Source organism: Malus sylvestris, chromosome 14, assembly GCF_916048215.2.
Source record: "Malus sylvestris chromosome 14, drMalSylv7.2, whole genome shotgun sequence".
NCBI lineage: Eukaryota > Viridiplantae > Streptophyta > Magnoliopsida > Rosales > Rosaceae > Malus > Malus sylvestris.
Genome location: NC_062273.1, coordinates 22,080,641 through 22,103,432, shown reverse-complemented (window position 1 = coordinate 22,103,432; position 22,792 = coordinate 22,080,641). Strand labels below are relative to the sequence as shown.

General features: G+C 36.3%; 2 protein-coding genes across 3 annotated transcripts; one reads left to right on the top strand and one right to left on the bottom strand.

Moving 5' to 3' along the window:
* Positions 1–15,447: 15,447 nt before the first annotated feature.
* Positions 15,448–18,217, bottom strand: LOC126598888 (uncharacterized). 2 transcript variants are annotated; one of them, XM_050265266.1, is made up of 4 exons: positions 18,057–18,217; positions 17,633–17,910; positions 16,959–17,147; positions 15,448–15,931 (listed from the first exon to the last, which is right to left on the bottom strand). In XM_050265266.1, the coding sequence occupies exons 2-4, from the start codon at positions 17,885–17,887 to the stop codon at positions 15,848–15,850; spliced, it is 528 nt and encodes a 175-aa protein (XP_050121223.1). In that variant the 5' UTR covers positions 17,888–17,910; positions 18,057–18,217; the 3' UTR covers positions 15,448–15,847. The 2 variants fall into 2 exon arrangements, with proteins under 2 accessions (XP_050121223.1, XP_050121225.1); XM_050265268.1 differs by having other exon boundaries at positions 17,633–17,938; positions 18,057–18,203.
* Positions 18,218–18,313: 96 nt separating this feature from the next.
* Positions 18,314–22,297, top strand: LOC126598885 (pentatricopeptide repeat-containing protein At5g61990, mitochondrial-like). The gene is made up of 2 exons (XM_050265261.1): positions 18,314–21,738; positions 21,855–22,297. Exon 1 carries the CDS (start codon positions 18,435–18,437, stop codon positions 21,513–21,515), a length of 3,081 nt encoding a protein of 1,026 aa, XP_050121218.1. The 5' UTR covers positions 18,314–18,434; the 3' UTR covers positions 21,516–21,738; positions 21,855–22,297.
* The last annotated feature ends 495 nt before the right edge of the window (positions 22,298–22,792 follow it).

Sequence of the window (22,792 nt, the reverse complement as noted above, 5' to 3'; positions counted from 1 at the left end):
AAGCCACAACATTGCGGGCCTATTTCCACTTGAGGTGCACATTTTTTTGTCTGTCAACTTTATTTTAATTAATTAAAAGCATTATATTTAAAAACATTAAAAGCTTCAATCAAGATCGTAGGCCCTGTTTTTCACTTAAGGTTGTCCTTATACAGTCCCTGTATGTGAGGACATACACTATGTATTTGGTAAGTCCCTATATTTTAGGAACTCACCTTCTAATCTGTTATAGATTCATTTTATCCTTATATTTGTTTTATACTAATTTTATACCGTGATTATCCTTATTTAGGAACTCAACTGGAGATGCTTTAACTCCAATAGCTTAAAAATAATGTTGAAAATACTTGAGTTATAAACCTCGTACGAGAAGATAGACATTTGGGTGTATAGGATAAGATTAAATTATAGAAAACTTCACTTTAATCCATAACTAAGATTACTTTTTCAATAATACCATATGTAAGATTAAAAACTAAAAATAGTCCTCCATGTCAGATTAAAGTATTCCACGTCACATTTAATCATTTTTTAATAAATTTATTGCGTTTTTAGTTTCCCTATTTACCCTTATTACTCTCTTAAAACCAATTAGAGAAACAAATATATAATTAATTTTTCAAGAATGCTTAATTAACTAGATCCATAATTAAGATGTTTGTTATAACATAAATCTCCATGTGTTATTCCAATCAAAGAACCTAGAAAACTCAGAAACCATGATCAAACAAAAAAAGCCATAAAACTTACAAACCAAAAATCTCGTTGTATTCGGAAGAAAGAAGAAAAATGGGCTTTTAGATGCCAAATTGACGGTGAATCCAGAGATAAATGAAAAAAAAATACAAATTGAGAAAATAGAATGTGAAATCACAACTTAATTGACCGTACCAAATTAATCAGACATACACTATATAGTACCTAACCGACCATACCGAATGGATAAGACCTAATTGATAGTACCTAAATGATTAAGGTGCATTCATATAGGTACTATGATTTAGGTGCATTAATATAGGTACCATGATTTAGGTGCATTCATATAGGTACCATGGTTTAGGTGCATTCATATATGGGTGCGTTTGGTATGCAGACGGAACGGGACGGAACGAAGGTGTAATTTTTGAAAAAGACATGGGGTATATTTGTCTTAAAATGGTAAAACATTGTGTTCCACAGACGTGGAACAAACCCGTTCCAGGGGGGGAGTTGGGACGCAAAAACACTCAAAATCTGTCCCGTGGAACAGCCCGTTCCACCCATTTTTGGCGCACCAAACGCGGGACGGAACGCCTCGTCCCGTTCCGTCCCGTCCCGTCCCACGTACCAAACGCACCCGGTACCATGGTTTAGGTGCATTCATATAGGGTGCGTTTGGTACGTGGGACGGGACGGGACGGAACGAGACGAGGCGTTCCGTCCCGCGTTTGGTGCGCCAAAAATGGATGGAACGGGCTGTTCCACGGGACAGATTTTGAGTGTTTTTGCGTTCCACCTCCCCCCCTGGAACGGGTTTGTTCCACGTTTGTGGAACGCAATGTTTTACCATTTTAAGACAAATATACCCCATGTCTTTTTCAAAAATTACACCTTCGTTCCGTCCCGTCCCGTCCCGTTCCGTCCCGTCCCGTCCCGTTCCGTTCCGTTCCGTCTGCGTACCAAACGCACCCATAGGTACCGTTTGGTACGCAGATGGGACGGAACGGGACGGAAAAGATGATGTAAATATTGAAAAAAGATAAGGAGAAATTTTGTCATAAAATGTTATAAATTTGTGTTCCACGGATGTGGAAAAGGTCGTTCCAGGGGGAAGAGGTGGAACGAAAAATCAGCCAAATTTCGTCCCATGGGACAACCCGTTCCACAGTTTTTAGGCGCACCAAACGTGGGACGGAATGGCTCGTCCCGTTCCGTCCCGTCCCGTCCCACGTACCAAACGGTACCATAAGTACCATGGTTTAGGTGCATTTGACTTGGTACTATGATTTATGTGCATTCGACTATGTTATATGATTTAAGCACATTAGGACATGGTTTAAGTGCATTCGATTATGTAAAATATATGATTTGGCTATTTATATTTCCTCTATGCTTTGAATGGTGATAATGAATAATTTGAATTAGGTATTTGTTAATTCTTGTAACGTATCACTAATATTTTTTTGAATTATGTTTATCATTTTAGAAAGTCAGACAATAATCAATGCCAAAAAATATGGAGCAAATTAAAATCAAATATTTAATAGGGGCATTATAGGACCAAAAAAACGCATTAAATATTTAAAAACAAGAAAATATAAATTTTAATATTTATGTTGACATGAAAATTTAGTCAAAGGACTATAATGAATATATAATCTAACATAAGGTTTTAATTGAATTTCAATCTTTATCAAGGATTAAAATGGAGAAACCCCATTAAATTAAGAGAAAATAAATGGGTTCAAAATCCTAATGGACTTGGCCTTCCCGCCTTGCGTTTCATGTAATCATTTCCTTAGTTAAGAAGGCTAAACGCCAACCTTAGATTAGGATGACACTAAATTTGGGTTACGACACACGCTTATTATGGAATCCCTACTCTATGGAGTCAAAGTACCCAAATCTTGTACTTGTATTGCCATTTTTCTTCTTGGATTGGATTGGATGAGAGTAACTTTTGATAATGTTAGGTATTGATTGTGACATTTTACAACTTAATTTTGTATTATTTATATTTCAGTCATTTATAATTAGGAATTGTTATTGACACTCCAAAATTCTTTTTTTATACTCTAAACTTTCTATATTTAGAAAGAAAAATATACTTGTGAGGAATGTAAAATGAAATTTTTGGAGTGTCAATAACGCTTCTCTTATAATTTTGGGTTTTATTTATTATGTATTGATAGTTGAAGCACAAGAACAAGAGAAACTTAGAATATTGGTTCATGAATTTTGGCTCAACTGGAGTTTTAATCCCTAGACTAAAATTATACGAGTATTGGTCCTTAAAGTTGTTAAAATTTGGGGCGATCATTCTTTTGAATAACAAGGTTAGAACGTCCATCCAAAATCAAATTTAAAAGGGCAAATAAGGGACGAAAGTTCTAACGAAATTATCCAAAATGAACACCGTTCACATATAATAAGATCATGAACCAATACTCATTCATTTTTAGTTTTGGAACCAAAGCCCTAAATCAAAGAAAATTCATAAACCAACCCCCCATTTTCTAAAAACACAAATGTGATGCATCTTAAGATTTTCAATTTTATAAAAAAAAATCCAAAAACAGAGATGACTACAATTAGATTTGGGTTGAATAATACAATTTGGCTTGATTTAGAGGTAAAACCTAATTGTTGTCACACCATGTGCTAACATAGGCCAACTAGAACATGAGCCTTTCTACATATTCATTCATTTTGCTTGGTGCAATAAATTCCTGCGACCTATGTTGTTTTCAACAGAAGGTTTAGGGTAACACTTTTCCATTAATTTAATTATTTTTTTTTAGTGATACAATTTTGTACATGTGTCAAAGCCATAGAGAACTAGGTTTATTTATAAATTTGTTTTCTAAACAAACGCATAAACAAAATTAAGAAATGCTCTACTTTTCCACTACTATTGTTCAAAGTGAATGGAATATCCTTATGTATTGGATATAAATGAATAAGTTGGTTGCTTAAGTGGAATGATGGTAATATTTACCTTACTTGTAATTGGAAGGATGTAGATTCGTTTCATCGTCCATTGGTTAAAAAAAAAAAAGTAGTATTATATTTCCAACCAAAGTTTAGGTTTTGCTTAAAAAAAAAAAGCTGGTGTGAATCCTTATACATTTTAAACATAAAATTTAAATGTGACAGCCTATGTGACAGTTTGACATCTTTTAAAGTTTTGCTCTCCACCCGATATGTCAAATTTTAAACATAAAATAAAAATTCATATTTATTTTCTTTGTATTGGTAATGAAAGGAAATGAGCTAACATGTATAAAAAAATTTAAACATTACATTGGTAATGAAAGAAAACGAAAAGGCAATGTTTTTAACTAATAACAAATTAATAAAAAGCATTTCAAAATTAATTAAAAAATATTTGAAGTTTCTTTGCTGCTAATCCACGTCATGCCACATAGGTTTGGTATTTCGGCTGCCAATCCATGTCATGCCACGTACAAATTTGTATTTTGGTTTAAAAACACTAGTTTTGTCTTGATGTGGACTTTTGACACCTCTTTTGAAGATGCTCTTATAAACGAGGCGTAAAATGGATTTCCGAAAACAAAATGAGGAGTTAAATTAAAAAGTAATTGGACCAATATGAAAATCTATTTTTAAACGTTTTATATATGTATTACATGGTTCATTGCATTAAGTAACATTAATCTAAATAAAAATCATATATGATCCACATCAATAATCAAATCTAATTATTCATAAAAGAAACAATTTTTCAACCAATTCACTAAAACAATTAGAAATTTAATTTGAATAAGTTATGAAGAACTTACTTTGAAATTTGAAAGATTAAATTAGACCATTGTCAGAATGATCACTGGAGTGGGGTGGTAGGAGTTTGGATGTTAGAGTTTGAGTTTGGTGGGATTGAGATTTGAGAATTGGAATTGGAATTGAGTTTGGGTGTGTTGCAGCTTGTGGGTCTGCCTTTTTGTTTTAATAAAGTGACTAGGACCAAAAGACGTCTTTTTGGTCAAGTAATATTAAAAAAAATTAACAATAATAAGAATGACAACTCCTCTTTAAGACGTTTTATCAAGAATTTGAAGTGTATGTGTGAAGGGCAACTCCAACCTTCAAAGAAGCTGCATTTAAGTTATCCATAGATGTTCACTGAAGTTCGTAGAGTCGGCTGATCTCATTGACCCTTAATGGTTCCCCTCTAAATTTACAATATATACACCATTGTGCCCCATCATGACCCTAATTACAAGGTTAAATATAACTATGATAAATATAGGTTGATGGAAACATAGAATCTAGCCAGCATCAAACATAGAGACACACACACACACACACACGGATTGCATCACAATGACTCTTAAATACAAAACAAAGTATAGATTTACATAAATTTATGTTAGTCAAGCATTGAGTAGAGACCTTCCTAACAACTTGTAAACAAAAGTCTTATTCATGTGAATAACGAGCGGATTCTAATGAATTGTTGAGCTCTTTTAATGGTTGAGAAGGATGGCAAGTCACGTGCTGGGGGACAGGTTGAAGTGGGGGAGGGCGTAGGAGTAGAAATTGGAGAAGAAAGTGATCGGAGGCCCACGTGCACAAGTGTGTATGGTCTAAAGCAACAAACGAAGGAATCTCAATCTCTGTCCCGGGCAAAAGTGATATCTTGATCCCGTTTAAGAGTAATACCCAAACACCCCTTTTCCATTAATTAAAAAGAACAAAAAATGCATTCATTCGGTTTGAGAATTATTTCAATAAAAATAATAATACTTAAATAAGTAATAAAAAAAAAAAAAGGAAATAATGAAAAAGCCAATTCTCACGGACTCACAACGTAGATGTGTGGCAAGAGATTGGAAAAGGATCATCGCTGGATCCTTCTCTTAGATATTCTAAAGATCTTGTGATCATAATCATTCATCGTATATCGTATGGTCAGTTTTCGTTATGTACTATTCATATTTAACTTTAAATTTTAAATTTTGAAATGATTTCTGACCGCACGATGTACGATGAATGGTCATGCTTATGGGATCTTTAGGATCCCCAAGAAAATGATCCGGCGAGGATCCTTTTCCCCATAGATTAATCTATATTATTGAACCAGACACGCATGTGATTCAATATTCTAGAAAATATGGTGTTAGGTTTATATCTATACGTCCCAAGTTCGAAACTTTCCCTTCCTTCATAGTTTCAAACCTTCACCCTCCCATTAATAATGGTAAATTTAAGGAAAAATAATAATTAAAAAATAATATATATATATATATATATATATATATTATTATTAAGGCGAAATGCCTTATAGTTAGTAACACCCCCGGACTCAGAATGTCCACATAGACAATAAATCGAGCTAAGTTGGCCGATACCTAGAAGGTGGTGCAGGCACAAAGTGACGGTGATGTGGAAATTACAACTAATTTTAAACTTAAATAACTTATTTTAGAGTGCGCAGGTGAGCGGGGTAGAACTCTTACTACACAAATGATGTCAGAGCATAAGTACGAAGCAAGATATTATCTACCAAGGGAGTGGGGGAGTGCGCTAAGCTTTACAATAGGCTAGTAATAATGTGGTTCAAATTCACCTTGGGCGAGAATCAAGCTTAAGACATCTTACTTATAATTGAAGAGGAATACCACTAGACCGTAGTAATAGACCCTAATACAAAGAAGTATTAAAGCAGAATAATGACTATACCATCATGAGCAACCTCTTACATGTCAGCTTTTGCCAGAAGTCCTCGTTGTCACTAGAGCTCTGCCCCTAAATCCTGGAGGGGAGAAAAACAAAAATGAGTGGGCCTAGAAAATAAAATTTTGAAAACCTTTTAAAAAAACGTATAACTCCTCGTTATAAAACAAATATATAGTTTTCAAAGTAGTATAATGCTAATATGTAGTAAGATACTCTGCCGCACAAGTATGTCAAATGATATAGGGTACAACTACAATAAGTTTCTCATCATTAAATCTTAATCATCATCACATAAGAAATCAACACTCATTAACAAATGATGGCAAACAAGTCATGTAGTCTTGTCCTCAACGTCACTTTATGGCTTTATCATCTTTTAGATGTCGGCTAAAACAGCTCAATTCAAATGTCTGATAGACATTTGAGTCTGAATAAATCAGTTAAACATTCAAATAAACTTTAAAATGCTTAATAAATTGAAACAAAATCATGCAATAACAATAGTGAGGACAATACTGCAAAAATAATGACACAAAGCACTTAACTTTTTACAAAATTTAAAACGTTTTCTTCCTTTGGGTTGGTACCTTCTGCAGCCTATAACAAAATGATATAGTCTGCCTTCGGATTAGTCTCTGATTATACAACTTTAGGTGACTTCTGCATCATTTCATCTAAATTATTTATTCTATATTTCATAAAATTAATAGAGAAAAGATGAGTGGAGCAAAAGCAATTGATGTATTTTCTTGGAATGAAAGGAATAATCTAATATTCAGGAACATAAAACCCCATCCCGCAGAAGTTTCAATGCAAGCGGCGTTGGTGGGGAAAGAGTTTGTCCAAGCTAATAAAAATTGAAAAGATCAGACTTGAATAAAAGAAGCACAATCATTAATTAAGTGGATTCCGCCTAAACCAAATTTTTTGAAAATCAATTTAAATGAGTCTGTAATTGAATGGATATTAGTTGTGCTTAGTGCGTGATTTAAAAAGACCTCTCGCATACGCGTTACAACATGCGAATATTAATAAACCAAAACCTGTTACTCTTTATTTTACTCATGAACAGTTTTCATTCTCAACTTTTTAAGACAAAACCACAAAGCAAAGGTTCCTTCTTGACATTTTCCTTTCTTTTCCACCCTTTTTTTTCTGGATCGAAAATTTTGAGCTAACTTTAGGCATCTCTCGTACATGCTAGTTGTTAGGTGTGGACTTGTAGTTATGGTTTTGAAAGGCAGACCTGCTCTACTAAAGTTTTCATTTTGAGAATTTGAGAACATCAGCTACAAAATTATATTAGTTTAGATCAAAATTTTAAAATATTCGACAATTTAATAAAGTACGGCCAATTTAAAATTCATGAACCATTAGAAAACTCATTTTCTTGTTTTACTTTATTAAGTCGTCAAATTTTTAAGCCTTTCGGATAGAAACTAATAATCATGTGGTTAATATGCATTTGATTCTCATATGTCCTCAAAATAAGAACCTTAGGAGAGCATGACCTTTTTAAAGAATAATTAATTAGGCATTATAAGCTTGACTGCGTAATGGTAAATAATGGATTTATACTTTCCATTATAGTTTGTTTGGGAAATGGATTATTTTCGGATCTCTTCCTCCTAATCCACAAAATCAGGAAATCTGTGCCATTGAAATTTGATCCAACGGCTGAAGTTATTATAACTTTTAAAGTGGGCCCCTGTTTGTAACCGTTGAATCAAATTTCAATGGCATGGATTCTCTGATTTGGTGGACTAGGAGAAAGGGATCCGAAGAGAATCTCTTTTCGTTTGTTTGTACCATATTTGACAAATCCCTAAACTACCAAGCACTGGTCAACTTCATACATTCAAGGACCCACTGAGGGGTTCATGTTGAGGCACCCCTGCCAAAGCACAAGGTTTTCCTCCATCTAAGAGGCCAATCACAACACGACACGTGTTAACGTCAGAATAAAACTCCTAGAGTCCCTCCCACATCGATCCCAGACTAAAGCCAGAGACTCTCCTCAACTATAAAAGAAGACCTTATCCTGCAATTAAGGATGAATGTCATTACTGTACTTAAACTCGTCATTGGAACCCACTAATGATGATTATGCTTGAACCTATGTATTTGTATAAACTCTTCACTAATAATAGAACTCCCCAACTCGACACTTCAACACATATTAATAAACACAATAATATTATAAGTGAGATTGTCCTTATAACAAAAAAGAAAATTTTATTGACTGAAAAAAGTAAGGTAATAATTTGAGATTAAATAAGTTTAAATTTAATTTCCGCCGATGTCGTGCTAATGTACACTAATCTATTGGAAATTAAGTACAATTTATTTATTTTTGGAAATAATATTGTTGTTTAAAATTGCCGTACAAATAGCATGTGATGTACAAGAGATAAATGGAACCCAAACGTGCATTTGTTGGAGCCAAATTTGCATAAGTTGTGAGGTGACTAGTGTGACGAGTCACCTTCCAAATTATAAGGCAATGACAAAAGTGAATAAAACGTGCGTATTTTGAGTCACGCTATAAAACCAACTCTGCCTCCCTCGCCTAACTTGGAGTGAGGTTATTTACGGGCCAACATACTAAAAGTGAAGTGGTGCTCTACTTCCCAATTTATGGTACCATTTCCCATGTAGTGTCACCTCCATTAGGAGAAGTTCAACTTGTATTCAATCGTCTACAAAATTATGGACATGTTAGCTGTTCGACTCAAAGTTTCGGAAGTAAATTTTCTTCCCTCCAAATCTACTCCCCTTCTCGTTTTTCCTCTTACTTTCCTTTTGTTTTTATCTCTTTATAAAAAAAATCAATACAAGATGTTGACTTAACTTAATCCTAAGATTTTAAATAGGAGAGAATTAGAGGGAAAGGAAGATGAGAGACGAGAGATTCCGAATTTAAGTTTCGGAGTTGGTCATGCCGACATGTTTACGACAGTTACATATATGTTTTTATACATCTCTTTATTATGGTTGTTTACTAAAGTCATTGTAATGTAAGGCTTGTAAGCTAGCCTCTATGGTTAGTCCAAATAATAAGAGTGGGTAAGCAGATGAGTAAGGATTAAATTAAATAAGTTGAGGGTCACTTATGTTAAACTATATTATACTATCCAACAAATAAATCTAATATTTGAATTATATAATTTTACTAGAGACACCGTCCATATATGGTGGTAGTTGATCAAATAACTGCAATATTTAGTTGCTCATGTGCATATGACGATATTAGGCAAAGTGTCGATATAGACAAAATGAAACATAAACAGCAGTTATCGACACTTTAAAAAAATTACACAATACAAAATGAGCCAATTTGTTTGTTTCTTCTAATTTTGAAAAATAACGTTATAATTATTTATCTTGAAATCTTAATTCGTCAAATACTAAAAGAACAATATTTGGTTACTCAAAACAAGAACAAGAGTTTATACTCAAAATTATTTGTTACCGATTCATATAACTTCGTGGTAATGATTGGAACCATTCATATTACAAATCACTCTATAAAGATAAGATCTGAAAAAATCATTTAAAACTAAGGTATTTAGTCATCGAATTGTATAAAAAAATAAACATAATTAGTAAAAGAGTTACAAACTTACTTTTAATTCATTTTTTGCAGATGTGACTTTTACCAAGTGATTATAATATGAACAGTTCTCATCATAAATATGAAACTCTATGATTCTTGAGATTTTTCAGTATGACCGGTATACGGAGTGATACACCAAATGTCACTATACAAATAGCGAGATATATGTGTTAAAAAGTTAATAATTTGAAAAATAAATTTTTTCACAATTTTTATAAAAATACATAGTGTATCACTCGTATTCCGATCATAATAAAAATTAATCCAATAATTCAACGCGAAGAATTTTGAAGAAAAGTTTTCATTCATCTTTAAACAGCCAAACATTACTAAAAATTCAAACCGAACCGAAAAAGGGGTTACACGGTACTACGGTAGTCCAAACGCGAGAGAGGCGGTGAAGGGGAATGGAAAAATATTTGACTGACGGGTGAAGCTGTAGGAAATCCGGCTTCCCTTTTTCTCACAGTAAAGTAAATGACGGTGGGTCCCGTCCCCACAACCACAAGGTGTCTCCTTATTAGCTGACAACTAATCCAAGCTGTGGGCCCGTCCTTTCTCTGCCTCCTATCCCTTAGCAGTTTGGGCACTCCCCTAATCCTCCTCCCTCCTGACCCCTAACCCACAGACCAGACCTCGTCATGTCTTTCTCTCACATCCCAAATTTACCCCTAACCTTTTTTTTTTCTTTTTTTCGCTAAAGTTACCGGGAAATCTCAACTACCTTTATCACAGCCCCAATGGCGGTTACGGACCTCAGACGGAATTAAATTACGGTTTGCGGAATTCAAATGAGTATTCAATCCAGTTAAGGATCTTTATGGGGGGGGGGAACTGACTGCTTTTAATGGACGTATCAGGTGTTGCCACGTGGATGTGAAGTCAGTTAGGAGACACGTGGGTCTCTCAGGTAAATGCCAGCATGCGCAAGCGTTTTTTACGGTTTCTGAAAATTTGGTTACGTCCTAATCCCCGCACGGGGTTTGCGTGACTCTAGATAGGTGGGGATGGAACGCTACGAGAATAATATGTTATTTAATATTATAGTTTATTGATGTTACTTTTCATTTGTAAATGGAATATTTTAGATTCGATTCTAGTTAAAGACAAATTTGAAAATTAATATAAGTAAGTTGAGAGTAATGATATATAATGTGAATAATGGAGATTAGTCCAAATAAAAACCATTCAATCCTTCCTGGTGTGACGAGAACAAACAAATGGAAAGAAAGAAAGACGACCACTGTGACTTGTGATAGTGATGGCCTCGATGTGTTTGGAAAAGAATGGTACCTAATCTTTAGTTAATTAATCAAAATTTTAAGGTGTGATTAGAAGGAGATAAACATTAACAACAAATAATTAAAAATTAAATGAAACCTCGTTCATATCCTCTCTCTTCTTGGTGGGTGGCCTAGTGGGGAAAGGACCGTGTCACGTGGATTTGAGAAAATTCTAAGCCATGGACCCTACATGCATTCCCTTCCTTGTTCTGTGGTATTTAATTATTTTTGGCCATGTGTTGCAAGTGTATTTAGCAAATGTCAAAAGTGCTTTCTAATATCCAACCAAACTTAGTAATTTTTACTTTTAATTAGGGTTTTTTCTAAATTTAGTAAATGTCATAAGTGCTTTCAAATACGTAGAAAATACTTAGGGTGCGTTTGTTACACCGGATTGTTTCGGATTGGACTAGCTGGATTGGATTGGCTTAGACTAAGCATGATAAAAATAGTGAAGTGTTTGATGCAGTGCTGGACTAAATCTCGAACTAAAATATTTTTGTTCCAATATTTTATAGACTTTGTAATTTGCTAGTATCCTACAAAACTTTGCCGTATTACCCTTACCCTCTCCTTCTCTACAAAAAAACATCACCCACAACCTCTGCACATACCAAACTGATTCGAATTTCACCTCCAGTTTTTTTGAAGTAATTTGTAGTTTGTAAAACCCATGCCATTTTCGATGAGATCCAACCAATTAATATCGATTCCGAGAATTTGATCGAGCCAAGCCATGTTGACTTGGCCAACCCATCTTCAAATCACGGCTCAAGAGGCTCTTTGACTAGCATTTCCCGAGCGTGCTTAGAATATCTTTTGCGCAGGAGAAGCCGACTGCTCTCGAGTCGCCGTTGCAGCAGTAGAACTACAATACCAGCAGGATGGAGCAACTGTCGCCGTCACGGCCAAGTTCAAGCCGAGCTCGGATTTCGGTAGAGCATAAAGAGAAGAAAGCGAGGAGAGAGGAGGAGGGGAAGGGGGAATTGGCAAGGGGGAATGATGGTGGCTCTCAGCGTTTGTGAAAACATAGGAGCAGAGGAAGACACGGGGGAGTTAGTCCCCGCTAATCCCATGGTTCTCGATGGGTTTGCTAGCGAGGGAGTTAGTCCTCGCGAGTCCCTTCTAATCTCATTAAACTTAGTCCCGGACTGTTAAAAAACACGAGACTAAACTACTACATAGTCTAGTCCAAGCCAACGAAAGCTAGCGAGCTCAAACAAACACACCCTTAAAGTTTAAAGAAATACTTAAGTGCTTCTAATAAAAGGATTTTATATGCACCACCATTTAAATACAACGATGGACTCAGAATTTTGTTTTTTTGAGAATTGCCATTAGTAGTAAGTCCTATTAAACCGTGTGTAAGCTTCACTAATGATCAAATAGATACGAAGCCATTAGCTCTTTTTATTTTTCAATTTGTGTGATGCACTCATGAGTGACTGTCAGCCGTCAATATAAATAATGAGTTCACAATGTATAATACACTCGCACTCACTACTGCTAGTGCGCACAACTCAATCATGTACAACACTAATGCTGTTCATATTCAACCTTTGATATTATGTTACAGAAGTAATCGTGGCGTTTTTGTCTTGGTCGCCCCAAGACGCCATTCTCTAACTTGGAGGGTCTAAGTCAATGGCCGAAATATTGCAAATGTGATCTTGTCATTCAAGAACTGCCCTTCTGCTTGTCTGAAGACTGTGAACATAAAGCGGGAAATTTAACATGTGGGGAATTTTGAAGATTTATAAACGTTTTTTTGGTTAAAATGGTTTTTGGAATTGTCATAATTCTTTATTTTAATTATTAATATTGAAAATCGATAGAAGTTGTTTTTGAGCTTCTTCTCTGTTAATCATTTTGGTTATTCAATAAAAAAATCTCTGTGAAATTGATGGTATTTTGTCCGATCAATCCCTCCCCTTGCTTTTCCATTTAATGAAGATTTTTCACGAAATGATTCACGGTGTATAAATTCAAAACCACTTCTATCGATATGCAACATTATGAAAAATAATTATACCAATCTCAGAAACTATTTCAGCTAAAAAACCGATTTATAAATAAAAGAAACAAAAAGGAAAACCTTTGACAAAAGCCAATATATAAAAATCACCGGCCGTTAAAGCAGGCAGCTAGGGAGGCAGGCATCCTATACATTCTACCTCCTCCAACGAAGGAAGAAACTAGGGTTTGATGGGTTTGTAGGCATATTTTTTATTATCATTTACCTTTAAATCCCATTATTTTATGAATGGTCTGTGATTAATTATATATAATCACCAGTCACTCAAAGACTCCTACTAATTAAATACGCATTAACAATAAGAACCATAAATTAGAGCTCGACAGCTACAAGATGTGCTGGTAAGATACCATCATTGTTGAGTACTAAATTTGAAGCAAATAATTATTTAAAATATCCATCAGATGCGTAATTTGGTTTTTTTTTTTTTTTAATCATACAAGTTCCAATCCTTCACAAATTTCAATGTTTAAGGAGGGCGGTTTGTTCATAAATTGCTGTCTTTCGTGCATGAAAAATTTGTTTATTAATTTTTGCTCATAAAATAATATGCAGATAGAGATTTGAACTGTCAACTTGAGATTATTAGATTAATTATAATTTAATTAATATAAAAAACAAGGTGCAGGAGGCCCAATAATCCTCGAAGTGGCACGTTTTTGGCGTAATTAGTTGTTAATTAAGCATCAATATTCTCATATTTCTTGATTGTATGTAACGGAAGCTTTTCGATAAAATTTCCTATAATCTATTAGACTTTTATCTGTATTTATAGCTTCTTTTCAGATCATTCTAATTCTATGTAGTTGTTTCCTTGTATAATGCAAATAAATAAATAAATAAATGTGAAGGCAAGTTTGAAGAAATCAAATTATCATGGATTATTTTTTGAGAATCGTTATTGGCACTTTGAAATATACTCCAAACTTTCTATATTTAGAAAAAAAAATACACTTGTAAAAAATGTAGAATAAAATTTTTGAAGTGCTTATAACACTTCCATGTTCTTCTTCGTAGTTAATGAAATGGAGTGAGGGCCATGACAGGGCAGGGCCTGGTCAAAGAAAGCATAAAATTTGCATGCTTTTTGTTTGTTCATATTTGAAGTGATAAACGTGCATGCCTGACCCTTTCTACTTTCTACTTTCTGCAGGGGGAGCATACAGCCATATATCCTTAATTTACCCTAAATACAAAAACCCTAATCAAGTTAATTTGCATGCTTTCGTGCGCCTACCATATCACCTCGGCTTCTAATAATAATGATATTAATTTTATAAAGTAATAGTGATATAAGTTGATAGCCAGTTTTTAACCGTAGTCGTGCTTGTTGCTAAAAGCAGTTTATCCGTCTTTACACTCGAATTCAGTAAAGTAGAGGGTTTTAAATGCAGTTTATCATCGATATTTATTGATTTTTTTACATTTCGTTAATATACGGTGAAATTTGCATTTCACTTCTTATTTCTATATCGATCCTTGATTTCTTAGATACTTCAACGAAAATATCGACAATTTCATTAATATTTTAAACGCTGATCGAAGAAAGACCGAATGAAGGGCTTTTGAAGAGAAAGTGCTTACGATAAAAAGTGCACGTAAATCTGAAAAATTGAATAAAATCTCTTTTCCCTGAACGAGTTGGAATTGCAGTTTGGTTTGTACAGATCTTTTGAGTTTTTGAAAGGGCAAAAATTGAATTCAATTTGAAAGGCTAGTGGCAAACACACAACTCAGTGAAAAAGATGTTGCACACTGACATTCTTGTCTCCGATTCTTGATCACTCAATTGGCATAATTGCGAATCACTGAGCAAGTGGTAAATTGTCACAGTGAATAAACTTATTGGTGTTGGTGGAGGCGGAGGAGGGGGCAGGGGGGAATATATTAGATTTGTGTGCAGAGATCACTGCTCTTCTCTATTTGATCTAGAAACCCTCGCGATCAAAGAACTTGCGTACAATGAGAGTGTCGTTGTGTTTGCTGGCATCTCAAATCAATGACGCACTGCCATATTAGAAAGTTAAAATCCATGACACCACCTGATTGACTTGAAATACTATCACTGTAACAGCTCTGGCGGGAGGTTTTAGTTTTTACCATGAATATGGAGATTGGAGAATAAGATAATACTTTATCAGTTGCAGCCCAAGATATCAAAGTTTGCCTTTGGAAAGCAAACATAATACAGCAAATAGGTCCAACAAATTGAACAAAATCGTACACATTTGGCTCTGCAAGCTCTGCCTACCATCACATGGGAGTGTGCAAGCTGAGCGCATGCTTTACCATATGCCTTTGCCACCATTGCTTTGTGATGGCTTTTGGAAGTATATTTTCTACATTAAAGCAGCACAAAATTATACCAGAAACCAAATCCACAAGATTGCACGATGTTCTTTCAGAAGCTCCTCAGAGATGCTAATCTTTGTGTATGATTGATATCGTATAGAGAATCAAAATGTTGAAAAAACCTGATATTCACTATGTGACATGCTCAAAAGACGGGAAAAGTCACTTGGAAGTGTGTCTAACACTTTCTTCGACCCGAGCAAATGCATCTGTGAGCACATCAATCGTCCAATCCTTTAAATCCTCCTGCGAAAAACATGTGAACAAACATTCTTTAACTGCTCGAGAGCAAAACATAAGAGAAGCACAAGCATATGCACAAAACAAGGAAGCTTTTTTCATTCGAGAAAGTGGAATACAAATTTCTGACTAATGTTCTTTAAGAGAATTCCATTAGAATGAAAACGTTTACGATCTATGATTTTCTACATTCTACCGCAGTGTAAGACCCTTCCCCTGTGGGCAATGAACCAAATTATGAAACAAAAAGCACCGAAGTAAAATATCACAGAGATTGCGCGTGCAGAATACTTTCTAAAGCAGTTAAGCATAGCAAGGTCGCAACAGAAAATTTTATGCTGGTTGGAAGCTATTAAGGGTGAGAAACATGATACAACTTAAACTCCTTAGATCAAGAGGCAAAGATATAGTTCAGAACTCGCGAAAAGGTCAGCATGCTATTTTTTATCAGCAGTAACCTAAACATTCAGCAAATTAGTCACCAGTGCAAACCTATGCATGTAATTATCCGAGTGCTAAATGGCCAATAGAAAGGCAAAAAATAAAAATCAAAGACATGGTTGCTTAAGCATTCACGTATGTTAGAAAAACGAGCGGTAACCTAACATTCATGTACATTAGAAAAATGAGCAGTAACCTAACATTCATGTAAATTAGAAAAACCATGGGTAACGTAACATTAATGTGCATTAGAAAAACCAGCATTAACATTCACGTGCATTAGAAAAACCAACAGCAACCTAACATTAATGTGCATTAGAAAAACCAGCAGTAACCTAACATTCGTGTACATAAGTAGACCTGCTAAAACTATGACTCAAATTCTGTAAATGGCAGCTTGGGGGAAAATTTTGTGTTCAGCCGGTGCCATTAGTTTTACAACTTGAGATGCTATACCATTTTTAGTTGCATATTACCAAAATAAAACTGCAATTTAGTGTAGGAAAGCAAGACTGATCCTACCCTATTATGCAATGATCAGAATGACTGATATGTAGCACCGTTTAAGAGTAAAAAGTAATTTGTGCCTCACCATGCGTAATGGTTCTCCAGTTCTTAAGTGTGCATTTGGACGAGCAAGCTTGGATTCAAACGGAGTCCTTGGTCTTACTTCGCGAATTTCTTCCCATTCCTCTCGGGAGAGCATCCTAACAGTGCCTTGCCCAGCAGGAGCATTCTTTATTTTGCGTTCAATCAATTCTTGTGACCTTGAGTCGTCGTACTACCAGCATGAAAGACCAGTTACATTAATCACTAAATATAATTAACCAACGAAATTCAAAATGTTCTCTAATCAAACGAGGTAAGCTATTCTGTTTATTGCCAGGAAGACAAAAAATAAAACCTTTACATAAAAGCTCTATACTTCCAACAATGTCTAATCCATTTACTTATTTCATCTTCCTCTCGAAAATTAAACACAAAAAACTTACTTCAAGAAGACAACAATGTTGAACTTCCAAAAACCCCAACAAATTATAAAGCGCAAGGAAATTTTTCTAGCAATACACAAGCAGGATCAATAGGCAGAAGAGTGTGCAAAACAGTGAAACACAGCTCTGATAATCATGAATTTCCAAAATTTTCAACAAGATGCAAATTCTAGTCGGAGATTACGATACAGCAACAACATTTAGGAAACAGAAAGCAAATAAACAAATGGGGTTGTGGAAACAATGACAGAAAAATATATTCAATTTTACTTACCATCATGAGGAGCTTGGCGAAGAGGGCAATGCCAACGGCGGTGAGAATCTGGGGCATGGTGGCTGTGTCGAGGTAGGTCATCGACTCTGGAACCTCGACGAAAACCGATTGCTTATCTTTCTTTGAGCTTCTTCTCCTCCTCATTTTCCCCAACTCAGCAAATTTCGTCTTCAAGCTTTCGCTCGGCGCATCGAAAGTATGCAGCTGCCTCTGCCTCCCAATTGAAACCAGAACTCTCTGCCTCACCCAATTCATACCTGCTGGCTCGTATCACTTTCCTGTGCAGCAACAGTTCAAAGAACAAAGCTTCAAAGCAAATTTCACATTTCTCACCATTGAAAAATAAATAAAAGAAAATTGCCCATTAAGTATACGATTCGAAATTGCATAACCCATCAAACAATTTGGAAAAAAGAGATTATACCTGATGCTGATTAGATAGGAAAATTACAGAGCATCCATGGCTTTTTCTACAGAATTCAAGGAGGGTTCGTTGTTTGCAGGGCAGTAATGGAGGTTACGAGTTCAAGAAGCTTTGGGGGAGAAGGAAGAAGAAGGAAACCCAGCAGCAGCCAACGCAGATGAGAATTTGGACCTGAAAAGTACTTGGCCATTTGGGTTCATTGGGTTTTTATGAATTGGGCTTCAAAGTTTAAAACTTTACAAAATAGTCCAGGCCAATCTCTCTCTCTCTCTCTCCCTCTCGTCTTTTTCCCTCTTGGTCAGATGTCTATGTGTTGCTCTCATCTCTTGCCTCCATTGCCATAGCTGAGTAGCTCACAATTTGGGCATCAGGAAAAAAATGGGGTTATTTTGTCATGGACATCTCTTTGCATTTCATCTGAGCAATCGAATTGGTATTGCAAAAGCAAGACTTTTGATTCACATCGAATACTGCACTACCACCTCGCAGCAATCAGAGACGTTCAAACAGGACGATGACGAAACAGTGAGAGAAATCTCCACCGTCCTCAGAAACCACAGCGACTGGCACTTCGTTCTCAACTCAACGGACCTCCCCAGGAAGCTGAACCCACATGTGGTCCGAGCCGTTCTACAGCAGAACCACCAGGTTGGTGACCCAAAACGCCTCCTTAGTTTCTTCCTATGGACCGATACCCACCTGGGTTTTCCCCAAAATTTGCATTCCTTTTCGATTCTTGCTGTTGTTCTGTGCAATTCCAAGATGTTTGAGCAGGCTAATGCTGTGTTAGATAGAATGGTTAAGACCCGAAAACCAGTTTTCGAAGTTTTGGATTGTGTTGTTAGTTGTTTTAGAGATGGTGAGTGTGGTGGGTCTGATGAGATTGTTTTTGAGTATCTGATTAGAGCTTTTAAGGCGGCGGAGCGGTTGAATGAGGCTGCTGATGTTTTTCTGGGACTTAGGAAAGTTGGGATTTTACCAAGATTGGACTGCTGCAATTCTCTGTTGAATGATTTGTTGAAGTATAATAGAATGGAGTTGTTTTGGAAGGTGTATGATGGGATGTTAGAGGCGAAAATGAAACCTGATTTTTACACTTATTACAATGTGATCCATGCGCATTGTAGGGCAGGGAATGCCGGGCAGGGAAAGAGGTTTCTGTTAGAGATGGAGGAGAAGGGTGGTAATCCAGATTTAAGTACCTATAATGTGGTGATTGGTGGTTTGTGTAGGGCTGGGGATGTCGATGAGGCCTTAGCGGTAAAGAAGTCTATGGTGGAGAAGGGATTGGTCCCGGATAGGTATACTTATTCGGCACTTGTTGACGGGTTGTGCAGACAGAAGAGACCAGAAGAAACAAAATTGATTTTGAAATACATGTATGATAAAGGTTTGAGTCCTGACAGCACCTGCTACACTGCTTTGATTGATGGGTTGATGAAAGAAGGTTACTTGGAAGAGGCTCTGAGGATCAAAGATGAGACAATTGCTCGAGGCTTTAAGTTGTGCGATGCCACATGTAATGCAATTTTTGCTGGGATGTGTAAAGTTGGTAGGATGGAGAAGGCAGAAGTTCTCCTGAATGAGATGAATGTTATGGGCACTAGACCTAATGCCCAGACATACAAGTTTTTAATTGACGGGTATTGTCGAGAGAAAAATATGGTCAAGGCTTGTGAGTTACTTAATGAGATGAAGAAGAGGAACTTTGCACCCGGTGTGTTCACTTATGGAGCGATAATCAATGGGCTAAGCCGGCGTGGAGATATGGAAGGGGCTAATCAACTTCTGAAGGAAATGATTACCAGAGGTTTGAAACCAGGTGCCGTTATCTACACAACTGTAATTAGAGGTTACGTCCAGGAAGGAAAATTTGAAGAGGCAATAAAAGTATTAAAAGGAATGACCAAAAAGGGAGTCATGCCTGATGCATTTTGCTACAATTCTCTTATAATTGGCCTCTGTAAAGCCAGGAAAATGGATGAAGCCAGGATTTACTTCGTGGAAATGGTTGACAGAGGATTAAAGCCTAATGCGTATACTTATGGGGCTTTTATTCATGGATACTGTAAGGAGGGGCAAATGCAACTTGCAAATACGTATTTCCAGGAGATGTTGGGTTGCGGTATAGCTCCTAATGATGTTATCTATACAGCCCTGATTGAAGGGCACTGCAAAGACAGTAACTTAACAGAAGCATATTCTACGTTTAGATGTATGCTTGGACGAGGGGTGCTCCCAGATATCAAAACTTATAGTGTCATTATTCATGGTCTCTCAAAGAATGGAAAAATTCAAGAAGCAATGGGGATTTTCTCCGAGCTCCTTGGCAAGGATCTGGTTCCAGATGTTTTTACTTACAGCTCCCTCATATCGGGCTTTTGTAAGCAGGGAAATGTGGATAAGGCTTTCCAACTTCTTGAACAGATGTGCCGGAGAGGCGTTGATCCAAACATTGTTACTTATAATGCCTTGATTAATGGATTGTGTAAGTCAGGTGATACTGATAGAGCCAGAGAACTGTTTGATGGAATCTCCAGAAAGGGTTTGTCTCCTAATGCTGTGACTTATGCTACAATGATGGACGGATATAGCAAATCCGGAAAATTAACCGAGGCATTTCAGTTATTAGATGAGATGCTTCTACGTGGGATCCCTACAGATAGTTTCATCTACTGCATCCTAATTGATGGGTGCTGCAAGGCAGGTGACATGGAGAGGGCCGTGTCCTTATTTCGGGATATAGTGGGGAAGGGCATTGCGGCCACTTCTCCTTTCAATGCATTGATTGATGGCTTCTGCAAATTGGGGAGGATGGTGGAAGCTAACCAGTTGTTGGAAGATATGGTGGATAAGCATGTGACCCCAAATCATGTCACCTACACGATTCTGATTGTTTCCCTCTGCAAAGAGGGGTTGATGAGGGAATCAGAACAGCTCTTTCTGGAAATGCAGAAAAGGAATCTGACGCCAAATATTTTAACATATACTTCACTTTTACACGGATACAATAGCACGGGAAGCAGATATAAGATGTTTGCTCTTTTTGATGAGATGGTGGCGAGGGGACTCAAGCCTGATGAAGTTACATATCGTATGATGGTTGATGCTTATTGCAAAGAAGGTGATTTGGTAAAATGTTTAAAGCTGGTGGATGAAACTTTGGTCAATGGTGCAATCTCCAACAGTGCAGTGGTTGATGCACTGACAAGTACTCTATTCCGAAGGGAAGAATTTTCTGAGATAATGAAGTCACTTGATGAAATGGTAGAACATGGATTTGTGCTCAGTCTTGCGACATGCAGCACATTAGTTCGTGGATTTTACAAATTAGGGAATGCGGAAAAAGCAGCAAGGATTTTTGAGAGCATGCTTAGGTTTGGATGGGTTTCACATTCCACCAGTTTAGATGACTTAATTCATGAGGACCAAAGTGAGGTTAGCTCCGGAATATGTTGAAAGAAAGGAAAGATGGCAATCAGGGACAAGTCTAGTTGATCGAGACAGAATTTCTGGTTCTCTTCCTATTCACTGCTCCCTCAACCAAATTCAAATGCTGGCCTGAGGGTGGAGTTTGCAAGTTGTGGTATGGAAAAGCTCTTTTGCCAATGCAGAGCTTTCTCATTCTTAACCAGTGATTGTGTTTCCTTAAAGCAAAAGGGTGGATTCAATGCCTAGAAAGGTAACCTTTTACCTGTGCACCTTAATAGTTAACTGCAGAATTGCTTGGAAAAGTTTATTGGTTTAATTTTAACCTCCTGAGAACTTTATGGAACTTTCTTTTTTGGTTTGAAACAGACATATGTAAAGAGGACGGGAAAGGGACAAAAGTGGCAGGCTATGAAGTAGTCTGTACACTCGAAGGTTGGTGTGGTGGGTTAATCCAGATGATATGAAGACAGGTGATAAAAGCAAGACCAGGAAACAATGCCGTGAGGTGGTCGTACAGGTAACAGACCTAAACTAATGTGGTAACTAGCAATTTTGCTTGTGAAAGAAGCAACTTGGTTTGCTGCTATTTTCATGCTGGAAGATTTCTGCTTCTTCGTGCTCATGTGTTTAGAACTTAGTTCTCTTAATGATGGCTGATATTATGTAGCAAGCGCCCTTGTATCGTTCAGATGCAGGCAGATTAGATACAAAATAAAATATTTTCGAGTCAATGTAAAGAGGATCTATTTTGAACATTCTACTTTCTTGTATCTCAAGTCAGATTAGATAAACGACTAACTTACGTCTTACTCATGATGCATCTCAACTGTTTACGTATTAAATTTTAACTACCGTTATGCAAATTCTCAAATGATACAGCAGTCTGAAGTGTTTTTGGACAGATTGAGTTTAACAAAGTGCTTCTAAATTGCTTTTATGCTTTTTATTACTAAAACTCTTCTCGGTAATGAGAGTTTATGTGATGTTTTATGTTTACCATAGGTTACATTTTCTGCTCAGATTATTTGATTTATAAACCATCACCAGTATTGTATAAGATTTTTCTTCCCAACATTTGATATGGACAATTTAGTTTAAACGGTTAACTTTGAACCTTGGGGACTCCAAGAGCTCAACGGGAAGGTTTGGCACCTCGATGTTGGCTCTTCGCCACCCAGGGCTGTAGTATGTTCCAAGGGTCTGGGTTGTTTGCCCATTAAATTGGTACATGAGCTGTATTCAGAATGTCGTGAGATAGTTCGGTTCATATCTAGTGTGGGCGTTAGAGCATTGCGAGGACCTTT

Bases quoted from the DNA above. Each gene is read 5' to 3' on its own strand.
- LOC126598888 (XM_050265266.1), bottom strand. From the start codon at position 17,887: ATGAATTGGGTGAGGCAGAGAGTTCTGGTTTCAATTGGGAGGCAGAGG. The intron at 17,148-17,632 runs GTAAGTAAAATT...TCATGCTGGTAG, and splicing joins TCGCCAAGCTCCTCATGATG to TACGACGACTCAAGGTCACA. The intron at 15,932-16,958 runs GTGAGGCACAAA...TGTTTTTCGCAG, and splicing joins CTGGAGAACCATTACGCATG to GAGGATTTAAAGGATTGGAC.
- LOC126598885 (XM_050265261.1), top strand. From the start codon at position 18,435: ATGGGGTTATTTTGTCATGGACATCTCTTTGCATTTCATCTGAGCAAT.